Source organism: Dendropsophus ebraccatus, chromosome 4 (assembly GCF_027789765.1).
Source record: "Dendropsophus ebraccatus isolate aDenEbr1 chromosome 4, aDenEbr1.pat, whole genome shotgun sequence".
NCBI classification, from domain to species: domain Eukaryota; kingdom Metazoa; phylum Chordata; class Amphibia; order Anura; family Hylidae; genus Dendropsophus; species Dendropsophus ebraccatus.
This window is the reverse complement of record NC_091457.1, coordinates 88969070-88986447: the sequence shown is the minus strand read 5'-3', so window position 1 is coordinate 88986447 and position 17378 is coordinate 88969070. Positions and strand designations below refer to the sequence as shown.

The 17378-nt window shown below is 40.0% G+C and overlaps 1 protein-coding gene across 6 annotated transcripts in view; it reads right to left on the bottom strand.

The window, feature by feature from the left end:
• The window catches only part of ZNF536 (zinc finger protein 536), a 724961-nt gene that overhangs the window by 234543 nt on the left and 473040 nt on the right, over positions 1-17378 (bottom strand). For 5 of the 6 annotated variants that reach the window (XM_069966233.1, XM_069966232.1, XM_069966231.1 and 2 more), the window contains one exon: positions 5609-5761. The exons of the other annotated variant lie outside the window; for it this stretch is intronic. In XM_069966233.1, coding sequence (XP_069822334.1) covers positions 5609-5761 — 153 coding nt within the window. The remainder of the gene's footprint in view (positions 1-5608; positions 5762-17378) is intronic. 6 annotated transcript variants of the gene reach the window in all.

Here is a 17378-nt window from a genome sequence, read left to right as displayed (position 1 = left end):
TCGTGCTCTGCAGTAAATCATGGATATAATTAGCAAATGGCATACTGCACGAGTAATTTATCATTATTTAGAGGGCAGCATTCCAGAAGAATTCTGAGATCTGCAGACCCTCTGCATTGTTGCTAAATACGGATCTATAAACACAGATTCTCTGAAATATTAAAGCCATTACCGCTGCTGCGCAAAAGAACATATAGGTGAAATTATACCAAGCCAATAAAATTTATATAAAAACCTCCCTAATGAAGAAATGTAAAATATATTAAGATCCTCTCAGTTATATTGTAATTATCTGCTGAAGCTTTGCAGTCATTTCCATATATACTGATAGTTTTTCTGGCCCACAAACATAATCTGTAATGTGCCTGCAATATATATGCAATTATTAAACGGGGGGGGGGGGGGGGGGGCGAGCTCGGATTCAGTGTCAAGCATGATTATATTTTATTTTTAATGATTCAAATAATCCTGACATTTTTATAATTTGTATGAATCCAAATGTCGTAGCTCCAGTTGAGGAATTCTGATAGTTCAACACGTGTTTCTGGGCCAGAGCTGCTAAAAAATGCATGTGTAGTGTATGTATACATATAAAATGACAGGATTTTTTTTTAAATGACAAAATATAGAAATATTTTAAAATTAAAACAATGGTATGCTTAAGTAAAAAGGAGGCAGAAAATGTGCATTGCTAACTTAGAATTAGTTTACAGCAGCAGCCATAGGAGTAACACCCAAAATATTTCCTTAAGTATTTGGTTTATTACATAGATATCATATCGGCACAGTGTAGAGCATTACTTCTCCCTGTGTGGTGGTGCAAGGGAATAAAACCCTAGTTTCCCCACATATCACAGATAGAGATCCCAGCAGTGGGACAACCAGCTTATCCTAAATTTTCACAACATGCCCCCCTGAACAATCCTTTCAAGGAGCAAGGTGCAAAAAAAAAGTGTCAACTCTATTGGGCACCAATAGAGCCAGTGGAATCTACAGAAACTTTACCCCCAAATGTGCAATAGTAAAGAAAGGCAGAGATGTTGTAGCCGATGTGGAAGATCCATCTAAGCCACTGACTAATGGGCAGTATAGCATCATATACCAGACCACGCAAACACACTTACTTGCTGTTTTTGCCTAGGGTATGTGTAGTTATAAATAACACATACAATTTGTGTTACAGTAAGTTCCTCAGATAAACTATATATTTTTCAGGGCCTCTGTGCAGACAGATGTCATTCGGTTTTAAACCACTCAGTCAAAGTGGTTTGAGATTTTAGCCTAAATGTATATTTTTAGAATCTGCTAATCTGCTGGAATTAACTGCAAATTAAAGATAAGGAAACCAGTCAACATGTGATTGTATTGTAAAGGACGCTTGTTAACCCTTTCAGCATATATTTCTACTATGCAAAGAGTTACCAATTCAAACAGTTTTCTGTGACAACTCCTCTTGATGCTACTCTATAACATTCTGTGCACTTTGCCCCCCTTATAACCTTCCTACACTTCTCATTCATGTTATTTGATAAGGAAGCCTAAAAAGCTAGCAAGCCCCATAGCCTCTGTTCCCCTGAGCTCCTCTGCTGGCCACAGTTAAGGATGGGCGGAGTGCTGATGAGTGAGGTCACCAACGGGTCGGGATGCTCCATTCACTTAGGGGGACATTTATCAATGTAAAAATGCGTAATTTTTGGCAGAAAGGGGCTAGATGTGAATAAATTTATTCCCAAATGGTCATTTTGCGAATAAAATATTTGCATCGGGCCCCTTTGAGCCCGATACGCCAGGGGAGGCGTGTGTGAAGGGAGTGGAACGGGGGGCACCAAAAATAGTCAGGAAACCTACTCCAGCTCTAAGCTGGCGTAGGTTTCCTGGCGCACGCTCTGATGTGCAGTGCGCCTCTACATAAATCTTCGTACTGCGGGAGCTGCGGGGACATTTTTAAGTAATTTAATAAATGTCCCCCTTAGAGTTAACTAGAGGGTATCTGAAGACTTTTAGTCACCATCATGGCTACTTAAAGAAGGAATGTTGGAGCTGGGCATAAATATTCAGCCTTGACCTCATATCTAATGTGCTAACATGATGTTGTGACAGTCACTTTTAGACAGGGGTTCCATGCTCTGTATTCACTGTTGGCTAAGTTTTAGCTCAACCTGCAGCATTGATAAGTGACTTCAGTTACATTGACTATTGGAGTCTGTGGCAGTATGAGATGGCCCTCTGCCTGTCTCATCCAGAGGCTCAGAATACTGCTGCTCTCTCATCCCCTATGCTTTACAATGCTGCTCCACTAGTTCAGATTGGCTACTGTTTTATATACGCACTAGTTGAGCAGACGGTCAGGAAACTCTGTGCATAAACTCTAAGGGCATTAGAGAGTGGAAGCCTTTGAGAAGCTACAGCTACTCATATTGAAGATTTTTCAGTATGCTGTTCTTAAAAACAAACAAACAAACAAAAAAACAGTGCAACCATACAATAATATCACCAGACCGATTTGAAAAGGCCTCCTTAAGCTATGCTCGCACTATGTTTAATAGTGTCTGTTGTATAGCAACGGACGCTGTTAAACTGCCATCTGCCGGGCTGCATTAGGGATGTTCCTGAAGCTGATACCTCTGTATCGGCTGCAGGAACGTTGTTTTTTTCTTAGTATTGATTTGCAGGCGCCGCACACTTCAATGTAATGTGTGGCCGCCACTGCACATTACATTGTGTGAACAGCTATTATTTCCAGGGGCATGTATATTATTTTAATGCCTATTCTAAAGAATGGGCATTAACATAACGCTGTGTGAACACAGTGGGCGGCATTGCATTGACTTCAGTGCAATGCCACCCCTGCAGTAAAGAACGGACGCTGATTCCATTGCAGTCAGTGTCCGTTCTTTACTGAAATATTACGCAGTGTGAACATAGCCTTAGAAAGAAGGACTTTTTTTTGTACTATTTTGAATACTTTCTGTTTTTACATCATATTACTTCATACTGATTTTATAGAAAAAAAAGGAAAAACTGAAAAGCCTGCGAATTCTTCTACTAATAAAAAATATTAACACTTCCTAAAATTCATCCACATTCAATGTGTTTAAAGTTTCTTGAGATGCACAAGTTATTTCCAGCATCACTTGTGTTATTCATTTAGGCTTTACAAACATCTTTACTTAAACGGGGCCAGATGAGATAGATGGACGACGCAGTTGGACTGAAGTTTCAGTACATTAATATAGATTGTATACTTATTTACCCCAAAGTGCATATATATATATATATATATATATATATATATATATATAGTAAACCTGGAGATCTTTAACACAGCTGCTTATTGCTAAACAGTGCCTTGTCCAGAAGGGGACAATCTGTGCCTCTAATTGCTGTCACTGAAGCCGAGATTCATTATGTGACTTTCCCATTAAAATGTGAGCATTAATTTGTATAATGAAATATCACCCGCTGCAGTGTTCATTAGCCATGCCCTACTGTATACTGAACATTGTTAGCTACCTAGAAACTGTAGTTAATTTTGCTAATGGATATTTCTCTACTTAGTGTTTGCTATGAAATTTATACTGTAACATTACCTCTTAAACTTTTAAAGAAATTTAAATTCAATCAATTATTCCCAACAAAAGTTTGGGATGTCATTAAGCCAGAAATCGCTAGCACTGCAGTGTTACAAAAAGAGACGGAAAAAAAGAAATTAACAAAAAAAAACCTATTGTGGCAAAAAGTAGATGAAGAAGAACGGAGTTTGTTCACTTCACTCTGCTGGCTCCAACTGAGGATAAAGGCAGTGCAACTTCAACTGAGAGAAAGTCAATCGCAATACAGATTTATGTGTTTGTTTTTTTAATTTTTACCCAAATATGCAATATAAGATAGGAAAATGACAGCCAAAAAGGAGTGGTCACAAATGGCCAATGCTGTCCTATAATGCGGACACTGTGATGACTAGGTGATCTTAGTGGGGCAGGTTTCTCTAAGGATACTCACAAGGGCAAAAAAACACTTTAAAAAACACCTCAAACTCATTATGGAATAAGTGGCTTTTTGGGCTTGAAATCTTATTGATGTAATTGACATGTCACTTCTGAATTTGAAAACCACTTGTGTTTTTTAACATTTCGCATTGAAGTCAATGGGAGATGTAAACCACATTTTTGTCCTTTTTCGGTCTGTGTGAACCTTCCCTAACCATTAGCTGTTCACATTGGGGGAAGCTTGGATTAACGTGATCATGCACATCACCATAGCTTCTGAGAAGGAGACATCTCGAAGCTCTGGTATGTATAAGGAAGTCATATGCCTCAGTAGGTTATATGGACAGGGCTTGTAGAGATGGGACAAACCCCTTAAGTACAACACATTAACAATCAAGATCTGACATTTTAAGACATGGTGACTCTGAATTCATCTGGGAAATTTCTTCATAATGCTGGATTCATCAAGAAAGTACCTTTCTTGGAAGTATGTGTTTCCTATACTCCTTTTATATTGATCTAGAGTCTACATTTGGCTATACTGTTATGAAACTTATAGTGACATTGTCCTGGAATTTTAAAGAATTTACAATGTTTTTATGTTGGGTGTTTCTACCCTGAATGTCACTGGTATCCCTAGTGGTACTGTCCCGACACAGCCAAGAATCTATATTATTAGTGACTTAGATTATTTAGAAATGTGAAAATTATATTGCCTGTGAATGTTCTAGAACACTTGGCCAATTTTCCAAGGAATGGTGTGAAAGTTATAGGGGTGGAGATCTGGAATGTTGTGGAACCTCCAACAGCAATGTCCTGGAATGTTTTTGAATCAACTGTACTACTATCCTAAAACTCTTTTGTACCAATTTGTAATTTTATAGACATCTGGGAATCAGATTGGCCTGGGCATAGACAACGATTACTTACAATGTCCAAATTAATTCAATTATAATCCTTTTATTCTCTCTGAGTAATAGTACTTATACACTTTAGTTCAAAGTTGGCCAAACTCAAGGACTTTGGCTAGATTGTTGAATTGTCTAAAGTGTATAAGGGCCTCCTGACTCTCCCACAACAGATAATGTCAGGAGAGGGAAGAAACAGACATGCTGAATTTCAGCTGCCTGACCCCTTTGTTCTCAGAGGGATATGCTGCCAGAGGTGTCTGGCAGTGGCTTATGCCTCCTCTCTCCATTGCTAAAACATAAATATATAGCAGAGCTAGACATTCATGTATATAGGAAGATTGGAAAAGATTGCTGTTGGCCAAACAAACATCCGACAGCTACAGAAAGGGTTGTGCCACCATAAGAAGCAGGATTGTATTCATGGCTTATGATCAAAAGGACTATACATTAAGTTACTGTACCTAATATTGTCTATCTGTCAACCACGACTGTAAGCAAATGAGTGATCCTTTAACATCGATTGTTAAAAACTGCTCAGAATCATGGAGAAGTTCTACACAGACACCTCAAGTAGAGGATTATTTGGGCTAGAGTGACTTTCAATCGGCACAATAACTGATATAACCCTACTTCTAGTATAGACATGAGACCTCACGTAAAACCAGATTCAAGGTAATGCTACGTTCTTATCCTGGGTTTTGGTCTTACCTGTGTGTATCCTCAAATGCACCTTTAGGTGATGTGACGTCCTAAAGGTTTTCCCACAGTAAGGACAGTCCTTCATAGCTGAGCCAAGGTTTCTGTCCCTCATCATAGCTTGTTGTTGTGCTCCTGTACATCTTCCAGTGTCGTCCCCCATATCTGTAACACAGAGACGATCACTTCTAACATCACTTCAGCCAGACGCTGTTTAATTATAGCAGGGACGGTATCAGTACTCTGCCTGTCTGTTTCATTTGTTCTGTCAATTCTTGTGATTGTGATTCTTGGGGATAATTTCATCTTTTTAATCATTATTTTAAGCAGCATATGGTATCTTAATAGTGAATGGAGTTATAGAAGAAAAGAACCAGCTGTGGAGGCAGATGCGTGGAATTTTATTCTAGGCACCAAAAAAACCCAAAAGTTGGAAATTAGAACAACTCCAGCATAATCATGTAACATTATTTTTACCTTACATGATTGTGATCAATTACTCTCTTGGATCTAATCAACATGAGGGGGTGCTTAAATGGCAGAATTGAAAAATGAGTATCTAGAGGTGGATGTTGCCCAATTTTTTAAAAATCTCAAGATAGAATATTGATAATAGAACGCCATAACCACTATAAAACAGTGCTTATTATAACTTTTCACAAATTTCAGTCAGTAATGTATTTTGTTCTACAATTACAATTTAGTATTCCCTTTAATTAACTTTTAAGGCCATATTACACAGGCCAATGAGGAGAAGCAAGCAAGCGCTGACCTGTCAGATTAGCGCTTGCATGCCCATCGCTCTCCAGCTTGCTGCCGGCGCTATTACATGCCCGCTATTACATGCCCCAGGAGCAAGCGGGTAAGTACGGGGAGCTGCGGGAGGGGCGCCCATAGGAAATAGCAGCAGTCTACTACCGTCTCTACAATATCACAGAGTAATGGCCAGCAGATATCGTTATCGTTGAAGTTTTTTTCAACATGTTGAAAGACAAGGATCAGCCAACATTGTGCATGTTGGCTGATCATTGCCTTTTAACACTAGTTATTACCCCAAACGATTATCGGCCGTAACGGCCAATAATCGGGCCAGATACGGACGATAATCAATTGGTGTAATAGGGCCTTTCTCCACTAGAGGAGAATATTTTGATCCCTGAGGCCAAAGATAATACTACGAGAACCAGCCACTATGACAGACATGATAATACAAGGGCATCAGTATGCTGTCATAAACATTGAGTAACAATCATGCGATTCAGCCCATGACCAATATTCTTAGGAAATTATATCCCTTATGTTATCTGTACCATGTGACGTCTCACTGTTCCTGAAAAGTAGACATGTTTGTATGTGTGAATAGCTATTTGTTAGATCACTATAAATCAGTAATGTCATAAAGTCACTTCTAAAAGTGTCACTGTTAAGGCCACATTCTGCAATAAACACTACTATCATTGTGCAAGAAATAAGAAGCTCTAATGATCTTAAGGCCCTATTGCATAGGCCGATTATCAGCCAAGCTTTTCTAGGAATGCCAATAAATGGCCTGTGTAAAAGAGTGAGTAATCGGCCAACCAAGGGGGAAAAAACAACACTTGTTTGTCAGCTAATCAGATCTTTTGTGCAGGCATAAAATTCATTGTTATTGACTGCACATTGCCCCATATAAACGGGACGTGGGGATGACAATGATGAAATTAAGGGGCCGCACAAACATGCCTGCCCAATCTCTGAGACAGATGAAGACTCTTTACATGAACAAGAACGGCATTGTGCAGCCTTCAGGCCATCTAAAAACCTTAAGTCATTCTTCTGTACTATGGGCCTTTTCTCTTCTAGGACATTTATTGCTCTGCATTGACTATATACTACTATGGGTCAGTTTCCTCCCTATTAGTAACCTCAAAGGTTTTATTTTGTTTTTGGTTTTTTTTGGACAACAAAAGCCCAAAATCCACCACACCATATAAGCAAACAGGGCTATACAGCATACCAGTTAACAGAATTTATCAAGCAGCTTTGCTTGCTATACGATTGGCTTCTATGTCACCAATGACAATTTAGGGTTGAGAGTTTTAAGTCATTGTTGCAAACATGGTGCAAAGATTCCAGTAGAAAAAGAAATAAAAAGGTATAAAACCTTGATGCTACATATTATACTGCAGATTAACATTATAGATTCCTCCAATGTATAGTGTTAAATAGGAGACTATTTCTTCTAAGCAGATGTGCAGAGACAGGGCTAGAAAAACAAACATGTGCTTACCTACCCCGATCCCCTACTGACTTTATAATGATGCCTCGTCCTGCTGGTCAGCACTTTCTGGTGTCGATCTTAACACAAGAAAGTACTTGTTCACTTACTAAGACAGGAAATTGCAGCCATTTATTGGCACTTCTTTGGATTGAGACCAACACCAGGAAATCCAGAAGCAGGAGTGGATACAATCAGAATGGAGATTGGGGATTGCCCTGTCTGAGCACATCACCTAATAAAAATAATCCACACACAAACCCTTTAATGGTGCGTTCACACCTACAGGATCTGCAGCTGATTTTCTGTAGCAGATTTCATTTAAATAACTGAACACAGCATCAAATCTGCTGCAGATCTTCTGCAGATCCTGTAGGTGTGAACGCACCCTAAGGCTTCAATTATATGTCCATATTAAGACTTAGAGTGCTTGTGTATGTATATGTGAATATGTATATTTAGTGCCCATATATGTGCTCATATTTTGGTTTAACTTGCAGTCCTTTCTGGTTTTCAGTTTTTCCCATTTATGTCAGTCAAGTAATGTTTGAAATAAAGGAGACATCTGGCAATAATCATAATTTTACAGGAGGCAGGGGGGAACATAATAAACAAGTGCCACTTACCTCTCCCCATGCTTACACAGCATTGCCCGTCTCTGCTGATGGACTGCCCGTTCATCCAATCAGTGACTGAAGCGATGTCCCAGTTACTGATTGGCGGAGAGTGCAATCCATCAGCTGAGTCATGAGATCCAGGAGCCCGGCAGGAGACCCGGAGCAGTAAGCCAGTGCTGCTGAGGCACAGGGAAAGGTAAGTAACAATAGGTTATTATGTTCTTCCCTACCCCTGCCTGTTTGAATATTATCATTTTCGGCAGACTTCTTATTTGATTATTAAAAACAAAGGGCCTCAAACAGTTAAATGTATTGAGCTAAATGCAAACAAACCAAATGGCTAAATATGCAATAAAAATTAGTATTTTTGTACTTGTATTGGAAAGAATTTCATCTTCATTCCACTATATTATAAATGGGATTTGCCTTTATTCTCATTGCCTTTTTTAGCATACATTTTTAAATAGACCAGCTGCCTTTACTGTGCCGCTTGTCGGCAATTCCTCTATGTAAACAGTATTTGGCACTAAATGCATATAAATGCAAACTGGTATAGGTCCGCTCTATAGTCGGTATTGATCATTAATAGCTTTCGAATGCTAGCAGTTTAATTAATGCTAGCACGGGAACATTACTTCATTGAATTGTCTCAGCCATATGTGGCGGGAACAAATTCTATTGTTATCTTATCAATATTTACACAGCTGGAAAATTAACTAGGATCCATTCAAGAAAAAAAAAATCTTTCATGCACGGTTGGCGTAAAACATTCCCTGCTTCAAGAATTGTTCATAAACGACAATGTAACTGTATAGACAGAGAAAAAAAATGGACATTGGTTCTGACTAAGGGTTTAGGATGAGATTTACCAGGTTGTAAATTTAAAGAGCCAAAAAAAAAATAGTTTATTTAAAAAATACCTTAAAGGTAGTGAAGTATGAAAATGTTGTGATCCGTAGAATATTTGTAAAAGGAAAAAAAAAACCTGAAGTAATAAATGAAATTCTAGTACCTGGGCTGATTTCAAAATACCTTGAAATTAATTAAAGAATTAAATTTCATCTTCCGTGAAATATTTTTTTACTTTTTTATTTAAAAACTGCTGGATGATCCCAAAAGTTCACTGTTTATGCTATTTTATTAAATTACAGTTTAATCTATGCAGGTATATAGGAAAACCACAAGACAATCACTAGGGACAATATAACAGTCTGTGGCTACTGCTTCATAGACAATATACAGTCTACAAAAAACAATGCCTGTTTTCTTCTGATAGACTTACAATAGTAAATTTGACCTCCCTACAGTTTTTTTGTTCAGACTGCAATAATCTATAAAAATAAGAATCCGAAAAAATGAAAGAGTATTTGGGAATTGTAATACCACAGCCAAATTCAGTAAGACCTTTTCCACACATCAAAGGACCCATTGATTCCAATGTAGTCATCCATACATCCGTTTTTGACCATTGATCCGTTTCGCAACAAACTAGGACCTGCACTTTTATGGTCTATGTTTGTGAAACAGAATCTCCAATAGAAGTCAATGGGTCCACTTTTAATGGATGATACATGGATACAACATCCATGTGCCATCTGTTTTTACCGAGGTATTGCCTAGCAAACCCTAGGCTGGCTGCACATTGTGGCAATTTATTACCCTCCTATCCATTTTTGCGGCTATGACAAAACTTTGCTGATCGCTGATGGTTTTTCCAGGACATCATTGGAATATAAATGGTTTAGACCTTGAGTTCTCCTTTAATGTGATTGCTGGGTTACCTAGAGAATACAATTCATAAGTCCTTAAGACCATATGGTAAAAAGAAAAAATAAAGAAACTGTTGCTGACTTTGTTAATAGTTAAATTATTTGTACCCTGAAATGATGCCATTGCAAATACAGCACAGTTAACAAAAATAAATAAATAAATATATACAAGTATAATGCATGTAAGTCAGTCATGGGTAGAGTTTCAAAGAAATTGAACATATAGTTTAAAAGGCAGCAAAGACATTGCTGGCTGGTTCCATGGAACCCATAAGGAATCTAAAATTTCAGATATCTTGCAATGCAAGAGTTTATGGCGCTTACGTTATATAACGCACACGCAGGCCATCTAAAGTCAGGGGCCTGAAATAGGATAATGAGGGTTGTATGCCTGAGAAAACCTCCAAACCTCATAAAGTTCCTCTCTCTCTGTAGGAAAGATGTTTAGATAGATTCAATTTGCAGTAATAAAATTACATAAATATGGCATAAACATTTTAAATCTGGCTTTGACATGGTTTACAAATAGATATGACACAAAAAGTCGTACATCATGGGGTAATGTAAGTGTTTGTAAAACTATTTATGAAATTGGCTTGTTAAAGTTTAACTAAGGCCATAAATGAGAAATCTGACTTTAGTTGGTGAAAGTTTTTATGTAATTTTTTTTACAGGATACTTTTAATATATAAACTTACAATACAAGACAACAACCTTGTTTAAATTTTTACTTGGCATGAAACTAAATTTTAAGGACAAACAGCTTGAAGATATAAAGAGGGAGGACAAAACATACTTTTAATTTTTTTATTTTTTTTTCATGGATCCAAGTAGATATAGTAATGGCATAATGAGACAAGTGAGAAGGCTTTATAAGAATCAACAAAGGCCCAAGACACACACAGAAGTATGTGGGTGGGCAGGAGATGTGGCCTTTAAGATATCCCATGCTATAAGCTTCTTAAGAAGGAACGCGTTCTTCTGACGCTCATGAATAGAGAACCATTGGTGTCTTTTACACAAAACAAAGCCACAGGTCGCCGTTTTTATCACTTAAAAGAGGGGGAATCTGCATCTTCTCTTATGCCTGTGGATGTTGTGAGACTTAAAGCAGATTCTATAGGCTTAACTTTGAGTTTGAGGGAATTTCTAGCCCAATTTTTGTGGAATGGATGTTAATCATTTATGGTCTGACTTTATTCCCCGATTGATCAACCATGGGACATTGGATTTGATAGTTAATAATGCCACAATATATCTACAGGCAAGTAGGTATGTGCATGGGGAAAGGTGTTGTACAAAGAAACTCTGCTATCATAATGTGAACAATTTATGATCACCTAATGTGAGATTGTGGACACAAGAGCCACTTTGGAAGGCTTAAAGGAGAAGTCCGGTGAAAATTTTTATTAAAGTATTGTATTGCCCCCCAAAACTTATACAAATCACCAATAGACACTTATAACGGGAAATGCTTATAAAGTGCTTTTTTTCCCTGCACGTACTACTGCATCAAGGCTTCACTTCCTAAATAAAATGGTGATGTCACAACCCGACTCCCAGAGCTGTGCGGGCTGTGGCTGCTGGAGAGGATGATGGCAGGGGGACACTGAGGGACACAGGGCACTGGAGGGACACTGAGCATCCCTCTGCTATCATCCTCTCCAGCAGCCACAGCCGCACAGCTCTGGGAGTCGGGTTGTGACATCACCATGTTATCCAGGAAGTGAAGCCTTGGTGCAGTAGTAAGTGCAGGGAAAAAAGCACTTAATAAACATTTCCCGTAATAAGTGTATAATGGTAATTTGTATAACTTTTGGGGGGCAATACAATACTTTAATAAAAATTTCTCCTTTAACCTGTTCATACAGCCAAGCTGAGATAATGGTTTTTAAGGACTTACTGTAGAATAAGCAAAAACTAGAAAACTGGCTGGGAACTTATTGAGGACTATATTTACAGATAGGGGAAAAGACTGACTGGGAATTTATGGGGTATTATCTTTATAGCTTTGAGACAAGGGTGGAAGCTGACTGGAGGCAATGTACACAATGGAGCACTAAAAGACATAGAGGCCCAAGTGTACCAAAACTGTCTAATTCTTTAACAGTTTAAATTACATAAACAATCTTAAAGGGGAACTAACAGCAGGTTTGTGTGAATGAACCTGCTGATATCCTCTAGCAGCTCTTTACCTCATGCTGTCAGTGATGGTATTGATTCTTCTGTGCATCCTGGCGTTATGGAACATTTTTATTAAAAAAGATATATCGCCGCCTAAAGAGCATCCTGGGCGCCTAGAGCACCGCCCTTGGCCTGTCCAGCCCACTTTGCCCACTTTGCATTTTCAAATATGCTTAGAAACGGTGCTCCTATGAATATGCATAGTGGGCGGAGCGAGTGAGGTGTCTACTAGGCACCAGGTATATTCATAGGAGCGCCGTTACTATGCATATTTGAATACACTGGGCGGACTTGGTGGGCCAGAGGGGTGCTCTGGGCACCCAGACAATGCTCACTATGCATATTTGTGCTCTTACCATGCATATTTGAATATGTGAAGTGGACAGGGTGGGCTGCACCAGATTTATCAGTGTAATGGGAAAGTTTATGTAAATCTGACAAAGCCTGGAGAACACAGAAATGGCTGCACATCGCACCCATGGTTGATGGCTTGTTCAGCTACAGTACATTAAAAACCAACATCAGAAATTAGTACAGTGGTCCTCAACATACATTATTAATTGGCTCCAGGACAACCATTGTATGTTGAAACCATTGTAGGTTGAGTCCATAACTCTATTGAAAACTGGTAATTAGTTCTGAAGCCGCCAAAATATTCCAAAATGAGAAAAAAATAAGATTTAAAGAAAAGTAAGCAGATAACTTATGTAAATAAAGCAAGTCCTTACATACAACAGTCAGAAAGATCTACTGGAAGCTGTAAACTACTACCTATTTAGAAGGCCAAAGTGTTTTCAGGATCCTGTACAGATCACACAGGGTCCCAGAGAAATAAAAGCCGCCCTCACCTGGTGCCCAAAGAAGCAACTCATCCTGGCAGAGGTAAAGAGCAGCACAGGGCATGTAGTATAACACTGTACTGTAGAGAGACGCTACTAGACAGACAATCACTGCATGCACCTCCGTAATACTGGAATTTTACAAGTAAAATGGCCTCTTTTATTGGCCAGTCATCTACAGATTGTATGTTGAGTTTGATCTCAAATTACGATGGTCCGAAAAGGAACATTGTATGTTACAAAAAACAATGTAACTTTAGGCCATTGTAAGTTGAGGGATGACGTTATATAATTTGATTAAACCATATTGCCTCATGTACTACGTACAGGTCTTCTGATACACGAGTCCCTACTCTAGCCATGGTGCAGCATTCACCGGCGACCACCACCGCCGCAAAGCTAGTGCCCACAGGGGGGAGCAGTCCAGATTATATAAATCTGACATACCTGACAATTGTCTAGTCTAAATTTTGACTAAATAAAAATAGGTTCACTTTACATCTGAATCATAAACCAATGGTAACCCATTTATAACAAAGCCACGCCCCTTTATTACGCCGATGACCTTTCATTAGACATGGAAGCAGTGTCGAACTGGGGTACCTGGGGCCCACCAGAGGAAATGATCCTTGGGGCCCACCAGTATAGAACCAGTGATACACGACATGCTGATCCCATCCTTTCCTGAATTTATCTGTGACAAATCCCTTGTGAATAACATTTTCAGTTGAACTAAAACTCTCAGAATACCCTCCATGTATACAGCTCTCATGGTATGATGGGAGTTGTAGTCTCTGAGTGGACAGCCCTTTAATAAATCACTGTGTGCAGAGTCTCCTGGTGGCTGCAATCTGTGGGTGACAACCATCAGCCCTGAAGGTCCAGCAATACATCTGTCTACAGCCGCAGTTATCAGAGGATTATACTACTGTACTACAACTCCCAGCATATCCTAAGGGCTGCAGACTGTCACAACATGCTGGGAGTTGTAGTGCCTGCAGCTGTTGTAGTTGGGTCCTATGCACTGGATGCTTTGTGGTAGATCAGAATACATAGATTTGTGGGGGCTCAGTGCAGGGAAGTGACCTCAGAACAGCACTTATAGAGGATAGGGGTAGATGTTTTTGTTCTATCCCATATTAGTGCTGTTCTGGGGTCACTTCTTTGCACTGAGCCCCAACAGATCTATGTATTCTGATCTCCCACAAAGCATCTAGTGTATAGGGCCCAACTACAACAGCTGGAGGCACTACAACTCCCAGCATTTACTGACAGTCTGCAGTCCTGGACTGGACCTGGGAGCTCCTAGGCAGTTTAAAAGTTTGCAATAATGTACTGTAGTGACCGTCAGTGACCGCCGTGTCAGTACACTACCAGAAACCATACACTGACCCATTGGTACACAGGCTCTGCACACTATAGAAGTGTTTACAGTGCAGTTACTAATGACTCACAGGTGACGTCTTCTCCGATTCTTGCTCACTTTTTGCTTTCTTCTCCATCTGGTGCAGTCATCATGAAGACTTCTCCGACCACAATTCATATGCAGGCGGGCAGCTGGGGTGAATGGGGAAGGTAGGCAGCTGGCGGGGACTGGGGAAGGTAGGCAGCTGGGGGGACACTGGGGAAGGGAGGCAGCTGTGGGGGCAGGGGGAGCAGCTGGGGTGACTGGGGAAGGGAGGCAGCTGGGGGGAAGGGGGAGCAGCTGAAGTGACAGGGAGAGAAGATGGGGTGACAGTGAGAGAAGATGGGGGCAGGGGGAGCACCTGGGAGCAGCTTGAGTGACAGGGGAGAAGCTGGGGGGCAATGGCAGCAGCTGGGGGGAAGAGGGAGAAGCTTGGGGGCAGGGGAGAAGCTGGGGGGGCAGGGGCAGCAGCTGGGGCAGGTGGAGCATCTAGGGTTGCAGGGGAGAAGCTGGGGGGGCAGGGGAAGCAGCTGGGGGCAGGTGGAGCATCTGGGGGGCAGAGGGAGAAGACGAGGGGCAGGAGAAGTGGATGGGAACCCGAGGGAGCGGACAGGTGCCCAAGGGAGCAGACAGAGAGACAGGGGTAGAGGCAGGCTTGGCATTGCAGTTAAGGGGCCAGGGTGAGCTTCTGACACAGGCCAGAAGCTCACAGCTTCAGCCCCGCGGTGCCTAAACTTCTGTCATGCTCGGCCGCGCACATGATTTGAGAGAAGTTCGGGCACCCCGGGGCTGCAGCTGTGAGCTTCTAGCCTGTGTTGGAAGCTCACTCGAGCCCCGTAACTGCACTGGGGCTCACCCTGCTCACCCCTGGCCGGTGGCGGCCACCCGCAGCAGTGCTGCTGCTGACCTGCCGCTTTGTCCGAAGCTGGGGCCCATCACTGTCTGGGGGCCCCAGCTGCCAGACGGTTAGTATGTGGGGGGAGGGGCCTCCGCTGGCCCAGCCCGACACTGCTTAGAAGTGTATAAAAAGTGTCTAAAATGCACAATGATTGCAATGCAAGTCACATAAGACTTTAGTGCAAGTTGCCCTAGAATTGTGGCACATTTGCTAGAGTAAATCTGGGCCACAGAGTGCATTTCTTGGAGAGATTGTGGCTGAAAAAAAAAAAACGTTTTCAAACCAAAGTTCAGACAATCTGGCAACAATTTTTTCAGCTAAGTCCTGTACCGTATTTTTTCTTCTGCCTAATTCTCTTCTTATGCTAAGCTGTCAATCACCTAGTACAACTTCTGGCGATTCTGATCATCTAGAACTTTTGCGGTCCAGAGTGTGCCAGATTATCAGCCTATTACTGTAAATTCATATATTTTCTCTTATTTTTTTCTTGAAGACCAAGATTGTAATTCTAAGAGCACTGAATCTATAACAACAAATTACTTGCATTATACCGGTGGAAAAGTCAATGATTAATTTCAAGTATTGAATTTATTTCAATATATTTCATTAACTTTATTAACTTTTTCAGAAAGAGAGAAAAAAAAATATGTATAAAAAAAACTCTGGCAGCATTTATTGCTAAAAAGCAAATATTAAATGAGAGGCCCGTGAAAAAAAGAAATAAATAACTGAATCCTCAAAATCTCCCAGGCTTGTTAGTGTCTGAATTAACCATGTGAAATGATGGCATTTTGTAATAGATGTATTCTGAGGTCTACAAATAGGGGCCTGGTAGCTGGGAGGCAGGAAATCTGCACTTAGTGGGACTGGAGAAATCCTAATCCTTTCTTTATTTCTCAACCTGCATTTTTTAGGCAACTTTTTTTTTTTTTTTATTCTGTCTGTATGTTCTCCAGCGGGGGAAGAAAATAGAGTTTTTAACAACTGTGAGGTTCTGAACATGGGGCTGTCAACTTCTGACAAAAAAAATAAAAGGACTTATTTAAATAAAAATCTACAGTACTTTATTCAATATTTGTATATAATGCATTGTCCTCTACAGACACTTTATTGTATTAAACGTACAGAGAGGAAAACATATATATTATATATTTATGAATACTTAAAAAAAAAAAAAAAAAAAAATATATATATATATATATATATATATATATATATATATATATATATATATTTTTTTTTTTAGGCATTTAGGCATTAAGAGTTGAATGACCAGAAAAGATCACGACTGCAGCATAAGGCTATGTTCACACAACGTTTTTTCAGCTCCGTATAAAACAACGTCCGTCATTTTGAGTTTAAAATAACGGACGTCATTTAGCAGCCTGGCCTCCCCTGCAATGACTGGTGTTTGTACATTATTTTAGTTTTGGTTACTAATTGGCCTTTGAGTGTAGCTTAATTGAAAAGTCCATTGAGTTTAATAGTAAAAATGGAGAAATAACAGTGACAAAATTGAGTGTGAACAACTAGTAAAAAACATTCACTGTTTGCAAGATGTCCGAAAATAATGATCATGTTGATTATTTTGATGTCCGCGGAAAAAACGTCCATTATTCAATACACTGTGTGCATTGAACGTCTGTCTTTCCATTGACTTCAATACATTGCCATTGTAGTCAGTTTTTAATCCCTTGGCGACCCATGACGTATCTAATACTTCATGGTGCCGCGGGGGGTGTTAAGAACGGCGCTGATCCCGGCTGACATGTGCAGCCAGGCAGTGCCTCTAATAGCCAAGTGATCAAAAAGT